Below are 14,918 nucleotides of genomic sequence, written 5' to 3'. Positions count from 1 at the left end.
CAGCGAACCAGCCTATTTAGACAATATTTATTGAGTTGAACACGAACACACAAATATACCACGGATATTTTTATATTAAAAACTGCCTAAATGTCATCATGGTTTTGTCTGTCCTAAAATCTGGTTTTGGGTTAGCTGTGTACTTTGATGTGACACTTTAAATTTTTTCATTGACAACAAATCTTAATTCTATAATTTATTTACACTTCCCCCTTACTAAAGTTTTTTTTTTTTTTTTTTTTTACAACAGAAAAGGTCAAATACCATTTTAATTCTTTTCAGGTCATTCATTGTCAGACAGAAGCAGCACGCCACAATGTCACGCTAAAAAATAAGTTAGAAATATCAAAATGGCTAACCTCTTTGTCCTCTGAAGGAGCATGCCAACACAACAAAATGTTTACTGCTTATGAAATGTGAATGGCTTCACTCTGGGTTCATCTATCTGGCGTTAAAACATCTGCGCAAGTTGATTCATTCGTTACATTTTTTCCTCCGAGTTTTTGGTTTCGAGAAACGTATGAAAAAACATCCTTAATGTCGAGAGTCGTTTCTACAAGTTCCAAAAAAGCAATGCGTGATCAGCATGTTCATTTTTGAAAGATTGAAAGAAGAGAAGACAAACTTGAGACACAACCCATCGGCTAGGCCTGCACAATATATCCGCTGAACATCGCCATCAAACGATGATTGACAGTTGTGTAGCTTTGATCTGGCCAGAGAAGCCTCGATAGCTCTACGATCGAAGGCACAAATGTGTTAATCTTTGTTAAACTTGCAGCCCAGTCTGACGGATGCTGTGGCAACTCATTGATTGTGTGAGAGGCTGTTTTCGGCTGCATGAGCGAATTTGAGTGGACTCCCTCAATGAAGCATTTAATAAAGACAAGCATTTTTCTACATTATTCTTGTTTGAAAATAATTCACATTATAAAGGCAGGATGGTCGGACAGGAGTTAGCCGGTCCACTTCACAGTTCTGGGATTGTGTATGCAATTCCGAATGCGGCCTTCCTGTATGGAGTTTACATGTTCTTCCCATGCCTGCGTGGGTTTTCTCCAGGCTCCTGCCACATCCTAAAAAAAACATGCATGGTATGTTGATTGAGCACTCTAAATTGTTCATATAGTGTGAGCGCATGCGTGAATGGTTGTGTTTCTGTATGTGCCCTGCGACTGGCTTGCAACCTGTTCAGGGTGTACCCCGCCTTCTGCCTAAAGTTACCTGTGATAAGCTCCAGCACCCCCACGACCCTCATGAGGATAAGGGGTTCATAAGATGAATGAATGAAGGAATTATTTGAATGTTATGGAGAGTGATTAAAAGTATGGTGTTAAAGGTAATGCAATTAAAAATGTGCCTCCATTTTGTGCTGGTGCACCTCAAGAAAAATGTTAGGTGCATCCAATGAAAAATGTAAATTTGGAGACTTGGTATTATACAGTCATGTGAAAAAATTAGAACACCCCATTAAATATTCAGCTTTTTATTAAATGTTCACATATCAATACCTGATCTTGTTTTTCTTTAAATCTCTGGAAAACAAAGTGATTTAATTGCAGGTAAATAACAAAAATTAACATTGCTTTAATCATTTAGCCAAACATATCAACAAAAATGCATATTCTAACAGAGGACAAAGTTAGGACACCCTACCACCTAATAGCTAGTGTTACCCCCTTTGGCTGAAATAACTTCAGTGAGATGCTTTTTGTAGCCATCTACCAGTCTCTGACATCAGTGTGAAGAAAGTCTGCCCCACTCCGCAGCGCAGAATACTTTCAACAGTGACTGAAATTTGAAAAAACAGCATGGTGAGATCAAAGGAGCTGTGTGAGGCCTTTAGAAAGAAGATTGTAAACGCTTATGAGTCTGGTGAGGGATTTCAAAAGATCTCAAAAGAATATAAAATCCGCCATTCCACTGTCCGGAAAATAGACTACAAGTGGAGGACATTCAAAACAACTGCCAACATGCCCGGGTCTGGCCGTCCAAGCAAGTTCACCCCGAGAGCAGACCGCAAGATGCTAAAAGAAGTCTCCAAAAACCCTAAAATGTCATCACGGGACCTACCGCAGGCTCTTGCTACTGTTGATGTGAAAGTGCATGCCTCTGCAATCAGAAAGAGACTACACAAATTTAACATTCATGGGAGGTGTGCAAGGAGGAAACCTTTGCTCTCCAAGAAGAACATGAAGGCCAGACTGAAGTTTGCCAGAGTGAATGTAGACAAAGACCAGGACTTCTGGAATAATGTTCTTTGGACAGATAAATCTAAAAATTATGTGGACACCAGAACAGAGGACATGTTTGACGTAAACCCAATTCCAGGAAAATAATCTCATACCAACTGTGGTGGAAGTGTCATGGTTTGGGGACGGTTTGCTAAAGCAGGACCTGGCCAGCTCCCCATCATAGAATCCACCAGGAATTCTATCGCGTATCGGAGGGTGCTTGAGGAACGTGACATCATTTGTGAAAAAATTAAAGCTGAAGCGAAACTGGACCCTGCAACATGACAGTGACCCAAAACATACCAGTAAATCCACCAAGGACTGGCTGAAAAGGAAGAAATGTTGAGTCAAAGCCCATTTCTCAATCCCACTGAGATGCTGTGGGGTGACTTGAAACTAGCTGGACATGCAAGAACCCCTCAAACATCTCACTGTTGAAAGTATTCTACGTCGAGGAGTGGGACAAACTTTCTTCAGACTGATGTCAAAGACTGGTAGATGGCTACAAAAAGTGTCTCACAGAAGTTCTTTCAGCCAGAGGGGTTAGACTAGCTATTAGGTGGTATGGTGTCCTAACTTTTTCCTCAGTTTGATTTGCATTTTTGCATTTTTGTTGTTAAATTTGGTTTAATGAGTAAAGCAATGTTATTTTTTGTTGTATACCTGCAATTAAATCACTTTCTTTTCCAGTGATAAAGAAAAACAAGATCAGACATTGATATATGAACATTTCTGAATATTTAATCTCATATCGCTCAGGCCTACCGTCTGCTACAACAGCCAATTTTAGTTACTGTCTGGGGTGGGGTGAAATGTTCACTGCAGAAACGAGTTCATTTCAACGGTCCACTCAATTGAGCCGGCATCTTCATGACAAAACACTTCCTCGTCACAGTACCTTTTGGAAATTAGTGCAGTGTTCTAAGACTAGGTTCCGACGACTTCATATTACACCCCAATCAGTCGTGACTTATGAATGGAATAATATGGAAGTATGGCCTCGCAACAGTGTAAACACCTCATGTGACATTTCCTCTGATCTGGAAGTGTCTTGCAACTCGTGAGGCAGGTGGACTTTAGATGTCAAATTGAGCCAAAAATACTGGACAGATTGGGACTAAATGTTGCTACTATATTTCAGGTCATTACAGAGAATAAGTTTGGCCATGGAAAATGGAAAGTACAATTTGACCAGAGACACACTTTAACAGTTGTACAGACAACAAAAGCCTAAACAACAAACTGCAACACTTTGTTTATCAAACTCTGTCTCATTCCAAGTCAGTACCAAATCCATTTAAGTCTTAATCTTCCGTATCATTTCTGAACAACTCGGACAACACTAGAAATAGAGGGCATGTCTAGGGTGTCCTTCTCACGGCTGTCAATGTGGAAATTTTAAAAAGAAACAAAACAAAACAAAACAAAAAGTCACATCTGAGTTTATACAGTGGGGCAAATAAGTATTTAGTCAACCACTAATTGTGCAAGTTCTCCCAATTGAAAATATTAGAGAGGCCTGTAATTGTCAACATGGGTAAACTTCAACCATGAGAGTCAGAATGTTAAAAAAAATAAAAAAAAACAGAAAATCACATTGTTGGATTTTTAAAGAACTTATTTGCAAATCATGGTGGAAAATAAGTATTTGGTCAATACCAAAAGTTCATCTCAATACTTTGTTATGTACCCTTTGTTGGCAATAATGAAGGCCAAATGTTTTCTGTAACTCTTCACAAGCTTTTCACACAACTCCCGCCACTGATTTTCTATGGGGTTGAGATTTGGAGACTTGCTAGGCCACTCCAGGACCTTGAAATGCTTCTTACGAACCCACTCCTTTGTTGCCCTGGCTGTGTGTTTGGGATCATTGTCATGCTGAAAGACCCAGCCACCTCTCATCTTCAATGCCCTTGCTGATGGAAGGAGATTTTCACTCAAAATCTCTCGATACATGGCCCCATTCATTCTTTCCTTTACACAGATCCGTCGTCCTGGTCCCTTTGCAGAAAAACAGCCCCAAAGCATGATGTTTCCACCCCCCTGCTTCACAGTGGGGATGGTGTTCTTCGAATGCAGTTCAGTATTCTTTCTCCTCTAAACACGAGAACCTGTGTTTCTACCAAAAACTTCTATTATGGTTTCATCTGACCACAACACATTCTCCCAGTCCTCTTCTGGATCATCCAAATGCTCTGTAGCGAACCGCACACGGGCCTGGACGTGTACTTTCTTCAGCAGGGGGACACGTCTGGCAGTGCAGGATTTGAGTCCCTGCGGCACATTGTGTACTGATAGTAGCCTTTGTTACTGTGGTCCCAGCTCTCTGTAAGTCATTCACTAGGTCCCCCCGTGTGGTTCTGGGATTTTTGCTCACCGTTCTTGTTATTATTTTGACGCCACGGGGTGAGGAGGGAGATGAAAGTCCGTGTTGCCCAACGACAGCCCCAAAACATCATTGCTCTAGAGGAGATCTGCCTGGAGGAATGGGCCATAATACCAGCAACAGCGTGTGAAAAGCTTGTGAAGAGTTACTGAAAACGTTTGGCCTCCGTTATTGCCAACAAAAGGTAGATAACATAGTATTGAGATGAACTTTTGGTATTGACCAAATACTTATTTTCCACCATGATTTGCAAATAAATTCTTTAAAAATCAAACAATGTGATTTTCTGGTTTTTTTTTTCACATTCTGTCTCTCATGGTTGAGGTTTACCCATGTTGACAATTACAGGCCTCTCTAATATTTTCAAGTGGAAGAACTTGCACAATTATTGGTTGACTAAATACTTATTTGCCCCACTGTATCCTGGAACCAGCTAAACTAGGGAAAAAAGGCAGTACTGTACTTATGTACTCATTCAGTGGCAGATGCTGGTCTTTCACCAAGGGGAAGCTCAGTTCAGCCTACAACATAAAATGTGTCCGCTTATTTATAGGAAAATATAACCTGCGTTTTTTTCTAAGAAAATGATCTGTCATCCTGTTGTAACAACAAGGCGTCAATGTAGCAAAGAAGTGTCGCTAGGACAATAAGGAACGTCTCTGGTTCAACTCAGAACAACGGAATGAAAATTGACAAATGCTCCTGCGGATGATCACACCACAAGATCGCTAATTCGCTCATTTCGCTGTCAATCAAAAAGGGATTCAGACTCAGACAGATCATCCAATCATCATTCAGGGAAGCTGAGCGTCGGAGCTAGCCGAAGCCTGCTCACTCCCTCTTATAACTCCAGAGATGCTGGGCATCCGATGGGCTGGACAAGCCCAGTAATTATCCAATGACTCGTCTTGTTTCGCTGCAGTGGAACAACGCACTCTCAACTCTCTAGAAGCTCAGCATCCACACTGTTTAAAGCACTGTGAAGCTGCGCGAATGAATGAAAAAGACGTATCGTAACCAGTGATAAACTGATTCTGAACAAAATTTAAGCCGGTAGCGCATATATAGTTTGATCACTTGTTTTTTGTAACATTTTAGGGGAAGCTAAGCTTCCCTAACAGTCTTAGACCAATCGCCTCTGGTATTTATTGTAGTTGACTCTCAAAAGGCAGAAGCTTTGTATTGGATGCCAGTAAATCTTTCAGGGATGGCATGTTGTTGATGAAGTTACACAGTTGTATTGAGAATCTTGCGGCCGTTGGAAAATGAGGAAACTAATTGCTCATGTTCACTGACCTACATAGGAAGAGAGCAGAGTAAACACACAAAAAGAAAGCAAAAATCTCACAAGGGAGTGTGACACAGATTCCCACAGACGTCTGCGACATGTCAGACTTTCGCGCCACCCAGTGTGGACACATTGAAGCAGTTTGTGTTGTCTCCATCGTCGTGTTGCGTCACGCTGTGCAATTCTGAGGGTTCAAAAGTGCACATGGTGTATGCCGTGCTTGTAAATGCCAAATAGGCACTTGTTCTGTCAAAATAAGAAACACATGAGTTTGCAGGGGGACTGCAGAGCATTTACTGTATGTAAAGATTAGAATAGATTAGACAGTTGTGAAAATACAAAGGTGTAAACATGAAAACAAAAACATGAATATCTGGTCCATTTTACAAATTGTGTTGTATCTTTAGGATTATTTTTGCAAATTATGTGTCAATCAGTGGAACGTCTGCCTCCATAGCTCGAGCTTTTACCTACACATGATCTTTCTTTCCCTGCGCTGTATGTGTGTGCTGCTTACTTCTGTGGTGGGCATGAAAAATAAGAATGCTTAGAATTATTAAGTCAAATATACTTCGCAATATAAAGCTATTATGACAGCTTCTTCTTCAATAAATGAGGTTACACAGCCAGTGTTGCAGAGTATTTATCGTGGTGAAATGAATGTTTTAAACCGGAATTTGCAAAACTTTGAAACAAATCAATCAGTTTAATGGCAATCAATGACTTTTTGAAAGATGTATGAGTAAAAAATAAATTTAAAAAATGGACTATTTAACACAAACATGCTAGACTGTGCGTCCCGGGCTGTTGGGGGACGGGTATCGATAAGCTTTCGCTTTTTTCCCGTATTCCTTTGTCTATCATCGTCTTTTTCGGGCAAATTATTCCATAGTCTGTGTCAATGTTTCTCCTTTCTGGCCAAACTATCCCACACTCTGTAACTGTCAATGATTCTGATGATGATGACAATGACAATAAATAAATAAATAAATTAATTCATTCATTCATTAGTATGATGTGATAGAGTTATCTTTTTTTACAGTTTAAAATGACTACTCAGTAAACCTCCTGACCTAACGCTTTGAGACAACTATCCCCACTGTGGCATTGGCTGTCAAAATACGGGGTTGGTTGTCACGACTGCTTTGACAATCTTCTGAATAAAAGTTATGTGGTTTTATTTTGTTATTACCATAATAAATAAGGAACGTTAACAATAATACATTATAACATTATCATCAATAGTAACACTTTCATAACTGAAAACCTATCATGTAAAAGAATAGTGATGACCTTCAAATTTTGAAATTGACATATAAAAAAAAAGTAAGTATCATCTTACCTCAAAATGAAGTGTCAGACAATGTAAATTTTTTACTGGTAATTTTCATCATTTCAGTACTGATATTGCGCAGCACCGCTCTCTAGTGGTCGAGTAACAGTAAATGTGAAACCCAACCTTGTTTCTCACCTATTTAGACTACTACAGTACAACCAATAGCAAAAAGTATGGAATCACCAGTCTCGGACGAGCACTCACTTAGACATTTTATCATGTAGAACAAACTCAGATAAAAAGCTTGAAAAAATAATGAATTGGTTCAAAATTGCTCTTTCAGCATTCAGAAACACGAAAATAAATAAATAAAAAAACATTGTGGTAGTCAGTGAATGTTACTTTTATAGAGCAAGTGTTGGGAATATACATATATATATGGAGTCACTCCATTCTGAGGAAAAAATATGGAATCATGAGAAACAAAGAAATAACAATCAAAACACATCTCTAGTATTTAGTAGCACCACGTCTGGCTTAGACAGCTTTCTTATCCATTTAATTGAAAATGTGTTTGTCATTTTCCAAGATGACAATGCATCATGCCACAGAGCTAAAACTGTTGAATCATTCCACGGAGAAAGACTCATCCAGTCAATGTCATTGCCTGCAAATAACCCAGATCTCAATCCTATTAAAAACCTGTGGTGGAAATGGAATAAAATGGTCCACAGCAAGGCTCTGACCTGCAAGGATAATCTGGCAACTGCAATCAAAGAGAGTTGGCACCAAATTGATGAAGAATACTCATCAAGTCCATGCCTCAGACTGCAAGCTGTCATAAAAGCCAGAGGTGGTGCTACTAAATACTAGAGATGTGTTTTGATTGTTATTTGTTTGTTTGTATGTTTTGTTTTGTTATGTTTGAAGGAATTCGCCCCCCCCGGCCAAGCCGCACAGAAACAGTGACAGCCGAACGAAGTGCCGCTCTGCTGATGTCGCTCCTGCGCGAGTCCACTCCCGTTTTTAACCCTTTGTACTGACTCCATGTTCCAAAAGTCTGAAGAAGGCTCACCGAAAACAGGTTGACAATTTATTCACCGACAATGTCAAAAAACAAGGCAAAAACAGATGACGGAGGGACAATTCTGTTTCCAGGGTCGTTAAAACAACGGCTACATAGAAATGTTCCCGAGCAACGGCCGCGTTATTTAAATGTTCAGTTTTTTTTTTTTTGAAAGCTGCGGTGGAATGGGCCGGGCCGAAGGTGTGGTTGGGTGTTGTCTTGGATAATCCCTCTGTGGCCGGTTTTGGGCGGTTATGTTCGTGCGTGGCTGGGACGTGGTGGCCACAGCGACCGACGCTGGTCTTGATGTCCCAAGCGCCCGCTATCAACTTTGTTATCCTGGCTGGGTGAGACGCTACTTGTTTTAGGACAGAGCACCCTGCTCTTTGTCCTTGGAGTGGCCAGGAGAAATGATTGCAAGAGTTGGTGCGTCAATCTTGCTCGTGATGCACACGCTGGGCTTCTGTGATAAGATGGCGTTGTGTATCTATTCTGCTTCTTTTCATTAAAGTATGGTGTGCTATTTATTTTATATTATATTAGGTGTGTTAGAGCAGTGCAGTCCTACAGTAAATATGACAAATAATACTATTCCCTGATTAATTATATTACGTGTGTTAGAGTAATGCAAACAGTTATATGGTGTGTGCGAGAAAGGTAACTATTCCCTTCACTCATGATTCCATATTTTTTTCCTCAGAATGGAGTGATTCCATACATATTTCCCTGCACTTGCTCTATGAAGGTAACATTTGCTGACCACCACAATATTTTTTATTTTTATTTTTTTTTAGTGTTTCCGAATCCTAAAGAGTTGCACTTTTGAACGGATTCATAATTTTTTTCAAGTTTTTTATCTGAGTTTGTTCTACATGATAAAATGTCTGAATGAGTTCTCGTCTGAGACTGGTGATTCCATACTTTTTTCTAGGGGTTGTAAAAAATGCTGTTATTTATGAATAACTGTGTTGATGAACATGACATGTGACACTTTCTCTCGCCCACAGAGTCAGCCATTTCAGCATGGTAGGAAAAGGATGGACTGTGATATTGAAAAATATATTCGATAGCATCTTGATATTTAGAGCTTGCCCCTTCATATGTGAATCTTGTGTTCCTTGGATAATAGATATTCAAGTAAAGCAATCATCAGATTGAGTGTGCTGGGCAACACCAGCAGCAAAGACAAGATAGACACATGAGAGTATGCGGCAGCATGAATATTTCAGCACTGGGATGAATATTTTACTCTTTCAATGAGAATAGAAAAAAGATGCGAGGATTGCATTACGCTTAGAGGCCCCCATGAATAATGACTGTGGGGATAAGAGGAGGACATGTTCACGTTCAGACACACAGGTGGAGGAGGTGTGGACACAGACGTGGGAAAAAAGAGGTATACAAAGTTGATGAAGGACTACAGGCTGTGACCTACAATGAGGGGCGGCCTAGTTTTGAAAATTTCCAACCATCTACTTGTTGCTTCCTGTTAGAAGCCTCTCTCCATGTGGACTTGCCTTCTATGGTGATGCCACATGCTAACGTTTTTGTAGAAGCTCACAGGCCTGCTTACACAATGTCGACACCGGGAAGAGGTGTGTGTTTAACGCGTCATAAATATTTTGTTGCTCTAAAACCAATACACGCTTTTACATGGCTGCCTTGAGGTGAACTGCTAGGTACATAAAACAGACGTGGACCACGATGAGTGTCAATTCTGCAATGTTATGTACACCATCAGACAGAAAAATGGGTACAATAGGTCAGTTTTTGCCAGATTTTTCAATAGAAAAAATTGGAAAGTTTTGATATGTGTTTTTCAGCCAGTTGTCACTTCTGTGGACACTGGACAGCTATTCAAAAGTTGACACTTAAGTGTTTTATGCCTCTACAGACCAAGTCACTATTTTTGTCAATAATATATATATATATACAGTGGGGAGAACAAGTATTTGATACACTGCCAATGTGTTTTCCTATTGGCAGTGTATCAAATACTTGTTCTCCCCACTGAACATATTTACATATATATATATATATATATATATATATATATATATATATATATATATATATATATATATATATATATATATATATATATATATATTACAATGGTGAAAATAAGTATTTAGTCAACCACCAATTGTGCAAGTAAAAGATTAGAGAGGCCTGTAATTGTCAACATGAGTAAACCTCAACCATGAGAGAAAGAATGTGGGAAAAAAAACAGAAAATCACTTTGTTTGATTTTTAAAGAATGTATTTCCAAATTAGACGGGAAAATAAGTATTTGGTCACCTACAAACAAGCAAGATTTCTGGATGTCAAAGAGGTCTAACTTTTTCGAACAAGGCTCCACTCGTTACCCGAATTAATGGCACCTGTTTTAACTAATTATTGGTATAAAAGACACCTGTCCACAGCGGTCAGTCACACTCCAAACTCCACTATGTCCAAGACCAAAAAGCTGTCGAAGGACACCAGAGACAAAATTGTAGACCTGCACCAGGCTGGGAAGACTGGAATCTGCAATGGGTAAAACGCTTGGTGTAAAGAGATCAACTGTGGGAGCAATTATTAGAAAGTGGAAGACATACAAGACCACTGATAATCTCCCTCGATCTGGGGCTCCATGCAAGATCTCACCACGTGGCGTCAAAATGATAACAAGAACGGTGAGCAAAAATCCCAGAACCACACGGGGGGACCTCGTGAATGACCTACAGAGAGCTGGGACCACAGTAACAAAGGCTACTATCAGTAACACAATGCGCCGCCAGGCACTCAAATCCTGCACTGCCAGACTTGTCCCCCAGCTGAAGCCAGTACATGTCCAGGTTGAGGTTTATCCATGTTGACAATTACAGGCCTCTCTAATATTTTCAAGTGGGAGAATTTTCACAATTAGTGGTTGACTAAATACTTATTTGACCCACTGTATGTACAAATTCAAATTTTCTTTGTTGATGATGAGGCAGACCAAGTTCATAGTCGATGATGATGGAACCAAAAGACCAGTTCTCAAAACTAAGAAAGGGAATTTATGTGTAAGATTTAAATTGGTAAGTTTTTATTTTGAAGTTTGCCCACAGTGTCTTTGGGGTAGATTGTATTGATACATCGATCTGGATCGATCGGTTCAGTGCGATCGAATCTAAAGCGATTAGAACGCAAAATATTGATCTACTGTACTGTATATTGCCATCATTTAAGATATGCTGGTTTGTTGAAAAGAATGCTCCCTTTTTAAATATTTAAAACTTTGAAAAACAAATTGGTCAAAAACATCAGAATTGCTTTGTATCTTTTATTGCTATGGTTGAAATATAACAGTTTGTGTTAAATGTGTGCATCATATCTTATTAAATCGATCGAAGAACCTTGAATCGGATAAAATCGTGCCAAATCTGTGTTATCGGCAAATATCAAATCGTCATGAAATTGGTGGTTTAAACCCCTGGTTACCGGTATTCTGCCGTAATGCAAATTGGGACGTTTGATCAGTAACAACTGTAGTGTTGTCATTAAGACTCCCGAGTAGGTCCCGACATAGCACCCCATTGAGATTCCCAGTTAATGTTGATTAGACGTTTATCGCTATAAATGACAGCAAATGTGTTAAAAATAAGCCACTCACTGTTCCGATTCATAGTAAACTGAAACCTGCAGACAGAGCTTTTCAGTCTGGAAAGAGATCTGTGATCTTATACCTCCACCTTCTTTTCCATTTCCTCCTCGTACTCATAGTCCATATAAGCCCTGTCATACTCCAGCTCCTCACCCTCATAGTCCAAAGCATCCCCCTCACAGATCAGCTCCTCGGTTTCATACTCAAATGCCTCGTCGTCATACTCCAACTCGCCACCGTCGTATTCAAAGACGGGAGATTCAGCCTCCTCCCCTTCTCCTTCCTTGAAGTTGTCCTCGTTAGCGGCTTGTCTGGAGCCGCTGTTCTTCAAGATGCCGTGAATGATGGGCTCTTCGCCCGCCAGAGCAGCCTCTTCTGCCTCCTTGCGCTGCCTGTCCTTCCTAGCCTCACGTTCCTCCAAGAACTCCGCTGCACCTTCTCCAACTACTGTCACCTCATCTCCCACTTTAGGAGGCTCCTTGACCGGATTGTGGTCGTAAGAGAAGAGACGAAGGGATGTGATGCGCTTCAGGTTGGGGAACTCGGATATTTTGTTGCGGTCAAGGTCCAGAATCTCCAAGCCGTCCATGCTCAGGAGGACTTTCGGAAAGGTTTGGAAGCGATTCCCGTAGAGCCACAGTCCTCTTAAATTCTCCATGCGGCAAAGGTCAGGAGGCAACGTCTTCAGTCGATTGTCACCTATCTGCAAGGATTTGAGGTTGGGAAGTTCGTACAGCTCTTTGGGAAACCACTGGAAGTAGTTGCTCTCCAGCCACAAGCAGCGGAGACATCGCAGGTTCTTCAGCTCGGGTGGCAGCGTCATAAGACGGTTGCTGCCCAGGTAGAGACGGCTGAGGTTAGCCAGCTGGCAGATGGCAAGAGGAACATCCTCCATCTTGTTGAAGTCCAGGGCCAGAATCCGAAGACCTTGGAGCTGAGTTATACCGTCGGGAAGAGCGCGCAGGCTATTCCCACAAACGTAGAGCTTTTCCAAATGCATCAGTCCACAAACACGAGCAGGTAAACGTTTAAATTTACGGTAGCTTAAATCCAACACGGGATCTCCACTCTCCAACAATTCATCCACCCCCAAAGGAAGCTCTTCTTCGACTTCTTCTTCTTTGATCTTTTTCTTCTGCACTATTTCCACCTCTTCGCCATCTTTCTCCTCCTCTTCCTCCTCCTCCTCCTCATCTCCCTCGCCTTTGCCGGAGGAGTTGCCCATTCTCTGGCCTCCTGACTCTGTGCTTGAGTCAGAGCAGAGTCATGTGATGTGATGACAGGCAAACATCGGAGCCGCTCTTGTTTCCAGTATGCAAAAAAGCCTCACGCCTCGGGCCCATTAACTGTCGCCGTGCCGCACTCGGCTAAGTGTCCTGGAATTGTAATACAAATAATGAGCAGTGCTACAGGTAGGTGACATTTACAGTATTACATAAAACTCAGTTCACAGTTGACTCTGCTAGTCTTACCGTTCTTTTTGTCCGTCGATAATTCTACACTTTTTAAGTCACGTGATCAGATGGAATTCAGAGTTCCACTTTAGCTCATGAAATTGGCACCGACTGCCCATCATCCATCGCCATGCTGCTGAATGAGCCCGCGGGCTGCCTTTCTGGCAGCAAAGAAAAACACTTAAAATAAGTTAATACAGCTTCCCCCCATTTAAAAGGGACCAAGGTCCATCCAGAGCTCCAATTCACCATGGAGCAATTAACTCTAAATTTCAGCAACACAACAAAGCAGACCGTTATCCAAGTCCTGATGTTGTCCGTGTGTTGCCATCAGTAAGGAAGTTGACATTCAACTGCTACCTCCTCCTCTCCTCCTTCTCTCTCCCCCATCATGTAACCGGAACGGCGGGCATCAAATCACATGGTCAAGTGTATGACTTTGTGTATGTTGTCTCACTCCAAAAATGTATTGTAGTTCTCCCACCTTTGTAAAAAATAAACAAGTAAATAAATTAGGGCTGTCAAAATTATCGCGTTAACGGGCGTTAATTAATTTTTTAAATTAATCAGGGTAAAATATTTGATGCAATTAACGCAGATGCCCCGCTCAGACAGATTTAAATGACAGTACAGTGAAACGCTCACTTGTTGTGTTTTATGGAGTTTTGCCGCCCTCTGCTGGCGCTTGGGTGCGACTGATTTTATAGGCTTCAGAACCCATGAGCATTGTGTAAGTAATTATTGACATCAACAATGGCGGGCTACTAGTTTATTTTTTTAATGAAAATTTTACAATTTTTATTAAAACGAAAACATTAAGAGGGGTTTTAATATAAAATTTCTATAATTTGTACTAACATTTATCTTTTAAGAACTACAAGTCTTTCTATCCATGGATCGCTTTAACAGAATGTTAATAATGTTAATGCCGTCTTGTTGATTTATTGTTCTAATAAACAAAAACAGTCCTTATGTACCGCATGTTGAATATATATATCCATCTTGTCTTATCTTTCCATTCCAGCAATAATTTACAGAAAAATATGGCATATTTTATAGATGGTTTGAATTGCAATTAATTGCGATTAATTACGATTAATTAATTTTTAAGCTGTAATTAACTCGATTAAAAATTCTAATCGTTTGACAGCCCTAAAATAAATATTTAAAAGTACAGTAAAAGTAATGTAGTCACTTTTGGCAACAAGTTTTCTTAAACTAGGTTGGCAAAAAATGACTCATTAACAATAACTTGCATTGTTGTCCGTTCAATTATAACAGCCTAAAAAATACATATGGTCAATACTTAAAGTGCCTATGACAGCAAAAAGCATGTTTATTTCATATTCACGCAGTTTTTCATGCTCTTGAACAAAATTGACCTCTTGGATATGTGTGGCAGCGATCGAAATTTTTATGTCAATTTTTTTAATCCCGCGCCATGAAAATGAGTCTGGATTTAGGAAGAAGGCGAACGTCAGCGGACTAATCATCTTCACAATACCACCATTACTCAGGCATGAAAATCTCTCACCTTTCGGCGAAATTCGCCGTTTTGAAGTAAAAAAGGCTGACAACGTGAA

General features: G+C 40.3%; 1 protein-coding gene across 1 annotated transcript; it reads right to left on the bottom strand.

Annotated features, from left to right (window-relative positions):
* Window positions 1–11,713: 11,713 nt before the first annotated feature.
* Window positions 11,714–13,555, bottom strand: LOC130916095 (leucine-rich repeat-containing protein 10B). Its single transcript, XM_057836515.1, has 2 exons — window positions 13,354–13,555; window positions 11,714–13,257 (listed from the first exon to the last, which is right to left on the bottom strand). The coding sequence occupies exon 2, from the start codon at window positions 13,104–13,106 to the stop codon at window positions 11,958–11,960; it is 1,149 nt and encodes a 382-aa protein (XP_057692498.1). The 5' UTR covers window positions 13,107–13,257; window positions 13,354–13,555; the 3' UTR covers window positions 11,714–11,957.
* Between the last annotated feature and the right edge of the window lie 1,363 nt (window positions 13,556–14,918).

Source organism: Corythoichthys intestinalis, chromosome 5 (assembly GCF_030265065.1).
Source record: "Corythoichthys intestinalis isolate RoL2023-P3 chromosome 5, ASM3026506v1, whole genome shotgun sequence".
NCBI classification, from domain to species: domain Eukaryota; kingdom Metazoa; phylum Chordata; class Actinopteri; order Syngnathiformes; family Syngnathidae; genus Corythoichthys; species Corythoichthys intestinalis.
This window is presented reverse-complemented; position numbering and strand designations above follow the sequence as displayed.

Bases quoted from the DNA above. Each gene is read 5' to 3' on its own strand.
- LOC130916095 (XM_057836515.1), bottom strand. From the start codon at position 13,106: ATGGGCAACTCCTCCGGCAAAGGCGAGGGAGATGAGGAGGAGGAGGAG.